Raw genomic sequence first — 14955 nt, 5'->3', positions numbered from 1 at the left:
AAAAAAGGGCACCCCTCTTATAAAAAAAAAAAAAGTAAAGTTACTGTACATATTGTTGATCATCATTTGATTAATTACACTATTTAACATTATACATACACTATAGGTCTGTTATGCCAATTTAATGAAATCAGTAGTAACAAAATCCATCTTACCATTTATCAAAATCCATTTTCACTGCAATTACAATGTTACAAAATTAATGTTCTAAATTGAGCATTTTGAATATAAATATGAAATGCCAGGAGAAAGAAATCGTATGAAACTAAAACTGCCAATAGGCTAGGTGGCGGCAAGTCGAAATAAGTGAATCATAGAATCATTCATTCAAACAATTCTTGTAAAAGCAATAAGTGTCCATTGATTTTAGCAATGGGTCATTGAATCATTGACTTACCCGATTCGCTCAAAAACGATGAATCGTCCGAGAACGAATCACCGCTGTGTGTTGCAGGGAGACACAACTTTTCTGAGTTGTTTGGAACTATTTTTTTGTTGTCAAAATAGAGCAAAAAACAGTAAACAACGTTGTCTTAAAATTGCCAATTTATATTTTTAACTTATTGTTTATTGTATTGTTGTATAGAATGATACAGGAGGCTATAGGAGTGCTATTTTCTGATATTTGGAAAAATAGCGCTCCTGCTCGTGTGATATTGCTTAACTATTATGTTATAAACAATACAATAATTCATACAAGGGCAATTCATATCTTGAATTTAGGGGGCGTTTTTATTCATTTTGGTGGCATTTCCGACCTTGCACGACGCTATTTTTAATGGTGTGTGAAGTCATCTTGAATAGATCGTAGATGAGTTGAACGCACATGAACGACACCACAATGTCGTAAATACGAGTGGGGAGCTCGGGATTTTTTTTACCAGTTGGGGGAGTGTCAGTGAGAAACATGGCAGATACTTCAAGGTATTTAGCTGTGAAATTGTCAGGCTTTTCTATTTACAGCGCAGTAAGCAAATTGCCTGCACAGAATATAGCATTATAAAATAACAATGTAATATGTAACGATAAAGTTTGCAGTGGCTTCATAAATTGCCTAAAAACATTTTTTTTTAAAGTAAAGCACACCTTATGCAAATCTTTGTTCTTCATTTTCTAGAACTAGAGTTTAAGAAACTTGCTGTATTTTGTGTAATTAATTAAGAGAAAGTACACCGCCATCTTACTCCGACGAAATGAACGCACCTGCCGTCGTAAACGACTTCCCACCTCGTAAGTACGAACTTCCCAGGAGGACTTAAGCCAGACTATATCTTTCTTGTTGTGAAGCTTAACACTGGTGTTGATTAATTAATGTTGTTTTTTTACGGTGTTATGGTAAATAATTTTTAGTACAAACAGCTTAAATCTGTGTTCAAATTCAGAGGAGAAATATGTAGGTCTATCGTGAATGAGATTCTTTTGTGCTGAAGTTATGAGCAACATGACTTGAGTTAATAATGTGACTCATGTGAAAGAACAAATCTCTATTCATAAAAGCCATTAGAAACATTTTTAACAACACTATGTCTATCTATGTCTATCAAAAAGGAAAGTATTGGCATATTTCGATAATGAAAACATGTAAAACGCATCCCACTGTGTTTGGTGATGTAAAGTGGGTGTGTGTAAACTGCATCTCGTCTTCTCTCAGGAAGTTTCAGTTTAAAGCACTCTCGGAATATGACCACGAGCATGGCAGATGTCCAGAGAAAAGAACCAGGCGTTGTGGTAAATATGCCTGACATATTGAATTTTATTCATTGCAATTGCAACTGAAATGACAAGGCAGCTTGTTCAATTTGCATAGTATTTTTTTTCTTCTCCTTTTTTTAAATTTTTTTTTTATTTCTACTTACAGTATACCTTACTATGAACTGTTAACTATATCATATTCATTGACTGTTGATATAGATTAAAGACGGGTGGTCAGGTTACAGTTTGGAGCTGTTTAATTATCCTGAGCATTACCAGGGTGATCTGGAGTGTGTGTACATCCCTCATGGAGTCATTATGAACAGGTAAACACACTCTTCTGGACACATATCATAACATTTGCGAAAATGTAAAAATTCATGTTAGTTCACTGTGCATTGACAAGTGATAACAAACACAACTTTAGATCAGAACAGATAATTTGGTCACATTTGGAGTTCATATTGAGATTTCTGACTTTGCAAACTATGGATCTTGGCAAATCTGAGCACAGTTTGATACTTTGTGGAGACATTTTCTGAGTCTCTAGAATGGATGTGTGAAATAACTGGGATCTTTTTCTCTGAAGAAAAATCCGATGAGCAGAAAACTTAAGCAAAATGTTTGAGAAACAAGTAGGATATTATTGAGATATTGTCATTTACAACTACTTCACTATGTTTTGTTACTTATTTATGTCTGGCATTTTGAAAACCATTATTGAAAACCAAAAACAATATTGCTAAATGCCTCTGTTTTCCTCTTGATTGGAGTAAATGAGTATGATGTAAAAACATGAACTTTCAAATATTCATTTTTATCATAGTTTAGCCTTGTGCTTTTCTGCTCCACAATCACATTCCAAAGTAATTTGGGTTGATCTACAACTTTGCACATTAACTTCATGTGACCCTTAAATCTAATTTATGGAATCACATGACCTCCACATACACAGTTCCTAACATTGTGATCTAATGTGATTTGTAGGATTGAGTGTCTGGCCAGAGACATCCTTGAAGACATCGGACATCATGACATGATGGTTCTGTGTGTTCTAAAGGGAGGATACAAGTTCTGTTCTGACCTGGTGGAGTCAATCAAAGCTCAGAGTCGCAGCGCCAACAGAAGACTGACCACCAGAGTAGAGTTCATCCGCTTTAAGAGCTATCTGGTGAGGAGAAGCAGAAATCGTATGCATAATAGCTATAAAACTATCATGTTTCTCAGTGCATACCTTTTATCACAACTTACCTGGTTTACCTTACTTTTTTCACTGATAAAAAACATAGTTTACACACCCCTTAAATCCACATCAACTCATGTTTACACCCAGAAATGACCAAACTTACCAAACTGGAAAAAAAGAATACACTGCAAGATCATTTTAAAATAAGTAGCAAATAGCCCATCTTGTTGGCAAAGGCTATTTACACTTTCTCCGCCCAACATTGACTGGTTGAATCAGGTTGAACAACTGGCTAGTCACAGTAGCTAAACGTGGCATGGCGAATAAGGATAGTGACCTAGTGACCAATATGAGTACAAATCAGGCGTTTATAAAAAAATAAAATAAAAAAGAGAGAAGCGTGTATTTAAAAAAATTAAGGAAATATTCGAAAAGTGAAAATAAAGAGAAATTTGATGTGGTGTTCTAGCGTTGATTGGACGCGACACGTGCAGCTCATATTATTAAGCCCGAAGAATATGCGAATACTATGCATACAGTCGATCAGATAGCCTTTCAAAGTATTATCATATACAACCATCCTATCCTAGACCTAAAAAGTACACCTTTACTGATTAGCAGGTTCAATATGGCTATGGGTAGGTGTAGGTGTAGAGGAGGGCCTTATAGGGACAGAGACAAGTAAGGTCCTAATAAGGCAACATTTATTCATGATTTTAATCAATATAAGCATATAAACCGTTATTAGGTACGGTTTTACAGTGTACTACAATACACTGTTGTGCAAAGTATTTGTTAGTATTTGCCACTATTTGCACTAGCTAAGTATAGCATCTAACACTATTTACACTTAGTGCAAATAGCATCTAACTATTTCTTACACTGCTGTTTGCACTTAGTGTAGCCCTCTAGTGCAAATACTCTGCCAATCATTTGTGTCAATGCTTTGTAACTAAGGTAAAGTGGCCGTAAAGTGAGGTAGTCAGCAGAGGGCGCTCTAATGCTGTGCACATGTTATTCAGAAAGATATGTGCATGTGCTCAGAATAGCGTGTTTCTATGCTACTCTACTATTTCTGCTGTATGCAATACTGTGTGTATATTGTGCAGAGTATGACATTGGACGAGTGCAGTTGCCTGAATACCTGGATGATGTAGAACAATGTACGATATTACTACATTTGCCAAACACAGTAGACCTATACCACAGAGATGGGACCAATTCTTGATTTCGCTGTGTGTGTGTGTGTGTGAGAGAGAGAGAGAGTGTGTGAGTGTGTCAGACATTTTAACGTCATCGGACTGACAAAAATGTCCACACAATGACATTTTTTTCTACCATGATAGAGAAATCCAAATGTACTACTACTACAGTAATCAAATATGTCTTTTAGTACTATACCGGTATTTTATCACAATATATGTTTATCTGTAATTGAAATACACAGAGAAAATCCAATCGAAGGATACAGTAAAGGTCAAGTTGTTCTGTCATGGTTGGGTGAGTCTTCACAGTCTGTGTTTTGCTGTAACTCATGGGCCTCTAAGGAGCCTCCATCATCATGGTCCCGCTTCCTTTCTGAACTCAACCAACCCAGAACGTTCTTCTCAAGCACAGAAGAGCCACTTCACCCCTTCACAAAGGTTCAACTTGACCCTGAGAAGAGGACGCAACCCAATTGTTCTCAGCAGACAAAAGCCGCTTCTGTCGGGACATGTCTATAGAGACTGTAAGATCATATGTGCTGACAGGGCCACAGAAGGGGGCTTTTAACGTCTGTCTCTATGTCTTTTACAGAATGACCAGTCCACTGAAGATCTGCACATTATTGGACCTGACGACCTCTCCATGCTGAAAGGAAAGGTATTGCGCATGTTTGCTTATTAGTCATAAGAATGCGTGAAAATGGGCTTTATTAGCCTATTAGTGACTGAGACACTATTTCTCATATAGTTGTACTATTTAGGTTTAGCGAGTTTAGTGAGAAAGTACATACAGCTTCTAAGGCTGGTGTTCATATGTCTGAGGTTTTCAACAACAAACCGCATCATTATATCCAGAGTTCTGAGACCTTATAAGACTGAGACATTTCTGAACTACCAGGACTTGTTTGTTAAAAAAAAAAATAAAAAAAAATATCATGGTTGCCACAAAAATATGAAGCAGTTTTCTGAAGGATCATGTGACACTGAAGACTAGAGTAATGGCTGCTAAAATTTAAGATATGGAGTCAAGATATAGATCCTTTTGTAATCAGTTTTTAATTGTATTTTTAGGTATAATTATTTGACATGAGACTTGACAGGATCTATCCAGTGAACCTAGATCTAGAACGAGAATCTGTCTGGATCTTCAGATCGGATATATGCTCTGTATACTGTGGTAATCATAATTTGACCAATAAAAAATATGAGAGCAGTTCCATCCTGTGCAGAACACATATTTCTAGCACAGTCATGACACCATAAAACCGGTCGAACTGTTCAAGAACTCAAAAACTTGTTTTTACAAGCATCAAGTGCTTTTCTTGGCCTCATCAGTCCTCAACATTATCCATTATTGAGACATTCTGGTGCACAAAACTGCAAATAGATTCCCACCTCTATCATGCAAAGAGCCAGAGGCTGTATCCTTGATGAATGGTGCAATATCATCCAGCCCTCCAAGCAGGACCGAAGCTGTTCCCAAGGCAAATGGGTCACTTCTTATGACAAATCCACAAGAATAATCGTCAGGTTTGCAGTTCTTTTGTTCACTCCCTTCTATAGTCATGGTACAGCATCCAGAATTGCTTTATTATTACAGATGTGTCCGATATAGAGATTTCAGGCAGCTCTATAATGAGCAGATGACTGTTATTGATTATATTCATTACCAGTAATCTGTCATCTGTCATTTCTATAGCTTGTCTAGAATGCATTTACACTATCAATTAAAAGTTTGGGGTCAGTAAGATTTCTAAATGAAATGAATGCTGTTCATCAAATAATCCTGAAACAAAATAGCATGGTTTCTGCAAAAATATTAAGCAGCACTAATGTTTTCAACCCTGACAATAAGAAGTGTTTCTTGAGCAGCAAATCGGCATATTAGAATGATTTCTGAAGGATCACGTGACACTGAAGACTGGAGTGATGATGCTGAAAATTCAGCTTTGCATTGCAAGAATAAATTACATTTTAAAATATATGCAAATAGAAAACAGATATTTTAATTTGGAATAATATTTCACAATATGTTTGATCAAATAAATGCAGCTTTTGTGAGAATAAGAGGCTTCTTCAAAAACATAAAACAATCTTACCGACCCCAAACTTTTGAACGGTGGTGTATTGCACATGTTCATCTAAGAAATTACATGATCCATGAAGTTCTTATGATGGGAAAAAAAGATTACTGAAAATATGAATAAATGACCCAAAATAGGACTAAATTAAACTGTTAATGTGGCATTCCATGGTTGGACCATGGATCATTCTATGATCTTTACTCATGAAAACACGAGTATAATATAATAGAATGCCATATAATGAGGTGGCTTTGCTTGCACGGGATCAGATCTACTTAAAATATTCCACAAACAATCACAGTGTGTGTTTTCTATGATGATAACATCCAGATTCTCTCTTGATGTCTCTGTTGTTTTTGGATGTTGTTTTAAATCTTTTGGATTTTCTAAATTCTAACACTTTCTCTCTCTTTTTTTCCCCTCACATGCCACACAGAATGTCTTGATTGTGGAGGTAAGATTGTGCTTTTCACAGTGGGTTTAGCAAAGTATGCAGACATATAAATACATTAACAAAATCACACAAACTAACTGAAATGAAATGCAAGAGAGAAGCAAACAAAGTTTGTTATGAACAATTCCCATGGCACATGTGCAGGGTAGTCTGGGATTTGTCTGGAAAACAATAGAGTAGAAAGGTATTTTCCTTTCAGATCAGATTTCACATCAGACGTTTTCCAATGAAATCACCCATGTAGATCACTCCATGTGCTGCAGCATTGAATAACAGTGCTGTTGATCATTATTTCCATAACTTTGGGTACGTTTTTTTTATGTTACTAAACTCTCATTAAAAGTCTTGTGCTACCTAGACAGAATTTCAGGCATCATAGCTGCACTCCAGGGGTGAAGGCTGTGCTAAACAGCAAGCAACAATATCCTGCTGCCAAATTCTAAAGATGGAGGACAATGTAAAGATAAATGCTTAAAAAAGAATTTCACTTAATGAAAATTAAAGTATTATTAATATTATTATTATTATTATTTTATCATACGTGTGCTTTTATTTAGCAAGAATGCATTCAGTCGAACAAAAGTGACTGTAAAGACATTTTGTAATGTCACAAATTTCTATTTCAAATAAACGTTGTTCTTTTGAACTTTCTGTTTATCAAAGAATCCTAAAAAAAGTTTTATATATATATATATATATATATACATATACATATTTTAAACTTTTTTATATATTAATATTTTATATATATATATTAATCAGATTTTAACTGTTTTCAACATTGATAATAATAAGAAATGTTTCTTGAGCAGCAAATCAGTATATTAGATTGATTTCTGAAGGATCATGTGACACTGAAGACTGGAGTAATGATGCTGAAAATTCAGCTTTGCATCACAGAAATAAATAATATTTTTATTTTAAAAAGTACCAATATTTCTGTTTTACTGTATTTTTCATCCAATAAATGCAGCCTTGGTGAGCATAAGAAACGTCTTTCAAAAACATAAAAACATTTCACCAACACCAAACTTTTGACCGATTTGTGTATTGCATTGTTAGCTTAGTAACATACTAAAATCAAACTCTTTTGAAATCAATTGCAAGTTTTTCTTGTTTGCTGTAAATGAAGAATGATATTTTTTGCTTGACAAAATTGCTCTACAGTATATGTAGAGTATTTCAGATCAAAGTCAAACACTTATGAGCAAATCCACATGGAATCTGCACCTGCGAAACTCCACAGGAAGACAAAATCCAAATGATTGTAGACAGCAGGGCATGTAGCACTATATCTCCATTACAGTGTAATCTTATATGTATTCATTTCCTCACAGGCAATAGTGGACACAGGAAAGACAATGAGAGCCCTTCTACAGCACGTGGAGACTTTCCAGCCCAAAATGGTTAAAGTTGCAGGGTGAGAAGGGGAACTACATTAAGGCAATAGCTATGTTTCCATCTAAAGTTGTGAATTTAACATATGCACAAAAGTAGAATATCGAATAAAACATTTGCGATACCGTTTCCATCCAATGTGTTCAAGAGAAAAAAATCGTCACTTGCTGGGAAATTGGTGCAAAATAGTAAAAATGGAAGTTGCTGCAATTTGAGAAGCCACTGTGGTTCTTTTTTGCACATCATAAATGACTTGCTCTTTAGAGCATGGAGACGAAATGCAATAAACAGAAGGTGAGTTTGATTGGCGGCAGTGGCTCAGTGGTTCATGTAGGTTGTCTACAAACCGGAAGGTTGGTGGTTCAATCCCCGGTACCACCTGACCAAGTGTCGAGGTGTCCATGAGCAAGACACCTAACCCCAGCTGCTCCCGACGAGCTGGATGGCGCCTTGCATGGCTGACACCGCCGTCGGTGTATGAATGAGTGTGTGAATGGGTGAATGTGAGGCTATGTAAAGCGCTTTGGTGGCCATAGGTCTATGAAAGCGCTATATAAATGCAGTCCATTTACCATTTACCATTTAATGCGGAGCCGAATGCAATGCATTCTGGTTAAAACGTTTGTCCGATTTCGATTGCAAATAGTGCATCTTAGCGCTTCCATCCAGCGTTTTTTTTATGAGATATCCAAACATTCACATAAAAATAGGCAGATGGAAACCAAGGGCTTTTCCTCTGAGGAGGAAATGGAGGCAGTGTCTCCTTAAAAAAAACTGGATTTGAAAATACTGATATTACAAAAAATAAAACGACACGAATATTACAAAATGTGACTTTAAAAAGTGTAAAAGTCACTCGTTTTTATAAAGTAACACTGTCCAACAGCAACACCAGCGGGTAAAGTTACAGCGGGAGGCGTGCCTCCCTTGAGCCCTTGGACTTTTAACAGACCCCTTAAAGTGTGCGCTGAGTTTGGTGGGGGGTAATTGAGCAGGAATAGGGGAAAGTCATGTGATAGGATGAAATGCCTCCATCGTGCCATGATTGGAAATGATCAGTAATGATGAGATATGATTGGTTTGTGTGATAAAACATTAGTTAGTGTAAAAATACAAAATACGATTGTATTTCGTCTCTTTTTTTTATGTAATGTTTATTTAACCAGGAAAATTAAGTGTAACAGGGACATAAATTTGCCTCCTCATTTTAAAACACCACTGATGGGAACATAGCTAATGGAAGAGGACGCGTGGCCTGAGATCAAATCAAGCTGAAGAAGAGGGGCAGACCTCGACATTTTCATGGTTTTGATCTAATGGAGGTTAAGGGTGTTAATGTGTTCCTGTGTTTCTTCCCTCAGGCTGCTGGTGAAGAGGGTTCCTCACGGGGCGGCAGAGCTCCCTGACTGTGAGTGCTCAAGGGTGCTCAAACATACTTCTGCCCTGTGGAAATGGGCCTTAATGGATCACAATATGATTATCTGAACACGGCGGTGATTCATGAGAACTGATTACTTGTGTTTCTCTGCAGATGTTGGATTTGTCATTCCCAATCGTTTTGTGGTGGGTTACGCTCTGGACTACAATGAGTACTTCAGGGATCTCAATGTAAGATTACGTCCATTTTTGTTCAATTCCATGACCTTTTGAAGATGAAACGATGAGAGCACAAATGTACGAACATTAGGCATGATATGGTAGTGCCACATTTTTTTATCCAGTCAACTCATCTCTAGAGCAACAGGAAAATGCAACAATGAAAATTCTGTCATTAATTTCTCACCCTCATGTCATTCCAAACTCGTAAGACTTTCATTCATCTTTGAAACACAAATGAAGATTTTTTTTAATGAAATCTGAGAGCTTTCTGTCCCTCCATAGACAGCTATGCGACTGACTCTTCAAAATATTCATTAAGCTTTCTATCCCTCCATAGACAGCAACACAACTACCACTTTGATGCTTCAAAAAGGTCATTAAGAGATCATAAAACTAATCCATATGAATGAAATTTTCTGAAGACTCGATCACTTCATAAGATGAACAGATTGAATTTAGGCTTTTATTCACATTTAAACATTCATCAATACACACATCAGTTGTGGTGAATGGAAGCTCAAGCATGTTCATTTGATGTGCGAGAACCAGTGAGGTTCATTCTCATGTTAGCAGCACGTTTGAACGTCAGCAAGAACCAGTGAGGTTCATTCTCATGTTAGCAGCACGTTTGAACTTCAGCAAGAACCAATGAGGTTCATTCTCATGTTAGCAGCACGTTTGAACGTCAGCAAGAACCAGTGAGGTTCATTCTCATGTTACGCAGCACGTTTGAACTTCAGCAAGAACCAATGAGGTTCATTCTCATGTTAGCAGCACGTTTGAACGTCAGCAAGAACCAATGAGGTTCATTCTCATGTTACGCAGCACGTTTGAACATCCGCAAGAGGTTTGTTCTCGCCCGTCAAGCAGGTTCGGTTGAGCTTCTGTTCATGTTTGCTGATCAATGTTTATAAGTGAACAAAAGCAATTCAATCTGTTCATCATTTAAAGCGATCATAAAATGCAAAAACGTGTTCTGCGTGAACACGTCGTTGTTAAAGGGAACTATCAAGGTTGTTAAAGGGATAGTTCACCCAAAAATGAAAATTCTTTCATTCATTTGAGTAAATAAAAGCCTAAATTAAATCTGTTCATCATATAAAGTGAGCAAGTCTCTTCATAAAATTTTGACTAAACCGCTCAAATCACATGGATTAGTTTTATGATCTCTTTATGACCTTTTTGAAGGATCAAAGTGGTAGTTGTGTTGCTGTCTATGGAGGGATGGAAAGCTCTCAGATTTCATTAAAAATATCATCATTTGTGTTCTGAAGATGAACGAAAGTCTTACGAGTTTGGAACGACATTAGGGTGAGTAATTAATGACAGGATTTTCAGTTCTGGGTGAGCTAACTCTTTAAGCTGCATAAAAAGGCCTCATAGAGCGTTATATAAGAGATGAATCTCTGAACCTGCAGCATGGATGTCATCACTGAGTGTTGAGCAGGACTTGGTGAACATCCAAATGAAATCTGGCATGCAGCACAGCATTCATCTTTCCTAGAAAACTCTAATCAGCCTCACACATCATGTGTTCAAGCCCCTCCTGAAGCTGTAAATGTGATGGAAAACATCTATCTGTCACATTGCAGACAAGCAGAAGCAAACATTTTGCTGTGTTTCTTTTACAGCTCTTTTTTGTGCTTTATTTATCACTTGACTCACGTAAGCGATGTCTTCCCCTTCACAGCACATCTGCGTCATCAGCGAGACGGGGAAACAGAAATATAAAGTGTGACAAAAGTCCCTTCAAGAGGAATGGACATTTATATTACCGTAACGGATGAAAAACTCATTCTGACACAAGATTACTGTGTTCTCAAATCAGAGATCTGAAATCTGTCACTGACATGCTGAATTATGTTTGAAATATTATATAATGTGTTTTGCATGAATTGAGTAAAGTCACATCGCAATACTAACGTGATATGATGTGGAAAACAGACTTACTCTGTTCCATTTTATATGCTGTATCAGTTTAAGAGCCCAGCTGCCCATTTTGTTCTCTTTAGAAGACATATGTTTGTGAGACCATCCATGCCACTGAGGACATTCTACGTTTTTCCTATGGTTGTAGGGAGGCAGGAGCTTTATCCCAAAATTGGACAGTGGGCTATAGCTACAGTATATAAAATTAATTGCAATTTTTATTTTTGCATTCTGAAAATTCAAATATGTTACAGATGATTTTACTGAAATAAAATGCCTTGAAAATGTCTTGATTGTCTTGCCTTGTTGTCTTGCCTCTGTAGAAGAGTCCTGATGTCTACTGTAGAGGACATACACGTCTGAAATCGCATACTGTCAGAGTTGGTACTACATTTGAACTTGAATTTACTTTGCGACTATTAAAAAAGCACATTCTACTGTATATAGTATGAACATGGGTAGTATGAATGAAATTTGGACATACTGAACTACATCCGACATGTTACTCTCATGTGACCTATCAGAGTCAGTTGCGTCGCTTCATGTCCATTCATCGAATGGACGCTTTAGAATCTCAGTATAGATAGATAGATAGATAGATAGATAGATAGAAATGTGCAAGCAGATAGACAGACAGATATGTGCAGACAGACAGACAGACAGACAGATAGATAGATAGATAGATAGATAGATAGATAGATATATAGAGAGATAGATAGACAGATAGATGATTGATAGATAGATAGATATGTGCAAGGAGACAGACAGACAGATATGTGCAGACAGACAGATAGATAATAAATAGATAGATAGATAGAAATGTGCAAAGGTAGACAGACAGATAGATATGTGCAGACAGACAGACAGATAGATAGATAGATAGATAGATAGATAGATAGATAGATAGATAGATAGATAGATAGATAGATAGATAGATAGATAGATAGAAATGTGCAAAGGAGATAGACAGACAGATAGATATGTGCAGACAGATAGATAGATAGATATGTACAGGCAGATAGATAGATAGATAGATAGATAGATAGATAGATAGATAGATAGATAGATAGATAGATAGATAGATAGATAGATAGATAGATAGATAGATAGATAGATAGATAGATAGATAGATAGATAGATAGATAGATAGATGCCTTTAACTTTTTTGTTGGGTTCCAGAAGGGAAAATTAACATGTATTTGCACACTATAAAGGGGCGCTAAATAAAGAACATCTGAACAGCCCTGATTCAAAATGATTTATTAAACATTTCTATTGAAATGTTGGATGGTGTTACAGTATTTTCCCTGGGGTTTGACCTCTTTGTCAGTATACAACCAGACAAAACCAACATGAGGGTTTGATTTACTTTACAACCTGCTGAGGTTATCTCACATTTCAGACAAGCAATGAATGCACTGGAAATTTATTGCTAATACAGAACTCAAAGCTGATGTTCACTGAGAATCCTGGAAAAAAACGAATTTCTGCTCATCTGTTTTGGATCTGCTGTCTTACAGGCAATCTGCTTGAAAAGTCTAGCTCTTTAATTCAAGTAAGCTGTAGCAAAAAAGGCTGCTAACACCTCCAAAGGCGTTACACATTACACTAAATCTGAAACTGTTTGCACTATCCACTATCAAAAATGTACCCTTTGTGTGATTTCTGAGTCTGGTTTATGATATTGTCCTCCATGGTTGGTTTAAAGTGTCGATTGAGAGCTGTTTGTGCCTCACACCAAGCTTTCCATGACTCAGTCTGGGCGCCAGCCGGGTACAAATGCCAACAGCCGCCATCTGCCATCAGTTACTGCGCCTCATGACTGGAGAATGCAGCGCTGCACTGGAGACACAAAACACTTTATTTAATTAAATCAGTCAGTGGGTCATAACAAAGCATGAAGATAGTGCATTATTATTTGTCTTACAAAAGATTGTGAGACTTATTTGTGATTGAAGATCCCATTAAATGGTCTGACGAAAGCAATTTTCTGTTGTTTAAGTTCACATCAATGAAGGACACTACTAATACAACTACATTCAGTAGTTTGCACAACAGACTAACAAAAGGATGGATGGATGGATGGGAGGGACGGACGGACAGATAGTTTTCATCCGTTTATTGTCTGCCAGGTGAGAATTGTCACATTGTGAAAGTCTGATAATAATAGCTTGTTTAATGTAAAGTCACAAGCCTTGTGAATTTGCAGACCTGTGTGACTACCATATTCTTCTTTTCTTTCTGTTTTTCTGAAAACAGCATTGATTTACATTTCTGAGACTTAGTCACGCTTGGTGTGGGATTAAACAAGATTCCTGATGACATCTGAAAGCTCAAGTCAATAGGAGAACATGGAAGCGCAGGCCTAAGGAAAAGTGCTGTATGGGTACACACATAGAAACAGTACACTGGGATTGGATTGTAGTTTTTAAAAAAGGGTTTAACATGCATGTTAGTGCAGACCAAAAAAAAAAGAAAAAAAAAAAGATTTGACTAAGTCAAATCTTAAGCACACAATGTACAATGTATCATGTTTCTGTTCTATACAATACAACCTTACATGTCTCAGTATAGGTGTTTTGGGCTAAATGCCCTTCATGTAAGAGAAGAACTAACAGAGCTCTCTTAGTTCCAGATAGAGTATCTGATGTATAGCAACAGATTACAGAGGGGGGGAAACCACCTCTTGTCTCCCTGAATAAAGAGGCATTTTGGGTCTATGTGACAGAATTGACAAAGTAACTCTTTGTTGGCTTGGCTGTGACTCACTCGCTCTTATCAAACATCAGCATTTAGGAACGGTTAACTTACCTAGCCGATAAACGCTCCACACCTCTGTGGGAACCGGGCTGCCTCTCTCCCATCAGCCTAAAACAAGATCCGTTGAATGACAGACAAAGAGACGGGTGAGTTTATCATGCTGGGTCTCTGAGGTACAACATCACCAGAGGAACATAGTAAAAAAAAACACAGTAATGAAACACTTCACCTTCACATGATGTGTGGCATGGGACAGAGGGTATGTTTCATTTCTCAATTGGGGCTAATGGTTTGGATTTGTGATGGTTGACCCAAATGACTCAAAGGACAATATATATATATATATATATATAACGCTAAATATATAGTTCTAAACATTGTTCTATATATAAAATAATAGCAGGGTCCACACCACAGCTATAACGATAAAGATTTTTTCCAGCTGAACGATAAAAATATTGACAGCCAATCAGAATCCATCCTGTTTTAAATAGCTTGAGCATATAAAGCAGCAGACGACAAACTTTTACACGACACCGTTTTCAGCTAAAAATGTTATGCGTTTTTGCCATTCGTTTACACAATAACGGCGTTTTGGGGGCCTGAAAATGCGAACATTTGAAAACGTGTTTCAAAGTGCACGTTTTT

The 14955-nt window shown here is 36.8% G+C and overlaps 1 protein-coding gene and 1 long non-coding RNA gene across 2 annotated transcripts in view; one reads left to right on the top strand and one right to left on the bottom strand.

The window, feature by feature from the left end:
- The window catches only part of LOC309509977, a 961882-nt gene that overhangs the window by 468669 nt on the left and 478258 nt on the right, over window positions 1-14955 (bottom strand). The window lies entirely within an intron of this gene.
- prtfdc1a (phosphoribosyl transferase domain containing 1a) lies at window positions 35-11833 on the top strand. The gene is made up of 9 exons (XM_082185003.1): window positions 35-1728; window positions 1912-2018; window positions 2680-2863; window positions 4676-4741; window positions 6604-6621; window positions 7959-8041; window positions 9381-9427; window positions 9551-9627; window positions 11309-11833. The coding sequence occupies exons 1-9, from the start codon at window positions 1681-1683 to the stop codon at window positions 11354-11356; spliced, it is 678 nt and encodes a 225-aa protein (XP_082041129.1). The 5' UTR covers window positions 35-1680; the 3' UTR covers window positions 11357-11833.

This window comes from Leuciscus leuciscus, assembly GCF_965113295.1.
Source record: "Leuciscus leuciscus genome assembly, chromosome: 11".
NCBI classification, from domain to species: Eukaryota; Metazoa; Chordata; class Actinopteri; order Cypriniformes; family Leuciscidae; genus Leuciscus; species Leuciscus leuciscus.
The sequence above is the reverse complement of the archived record's forward strand: the minus strand, read 5'-3'. Positions and strand labels throughout refer to the sequence as shown.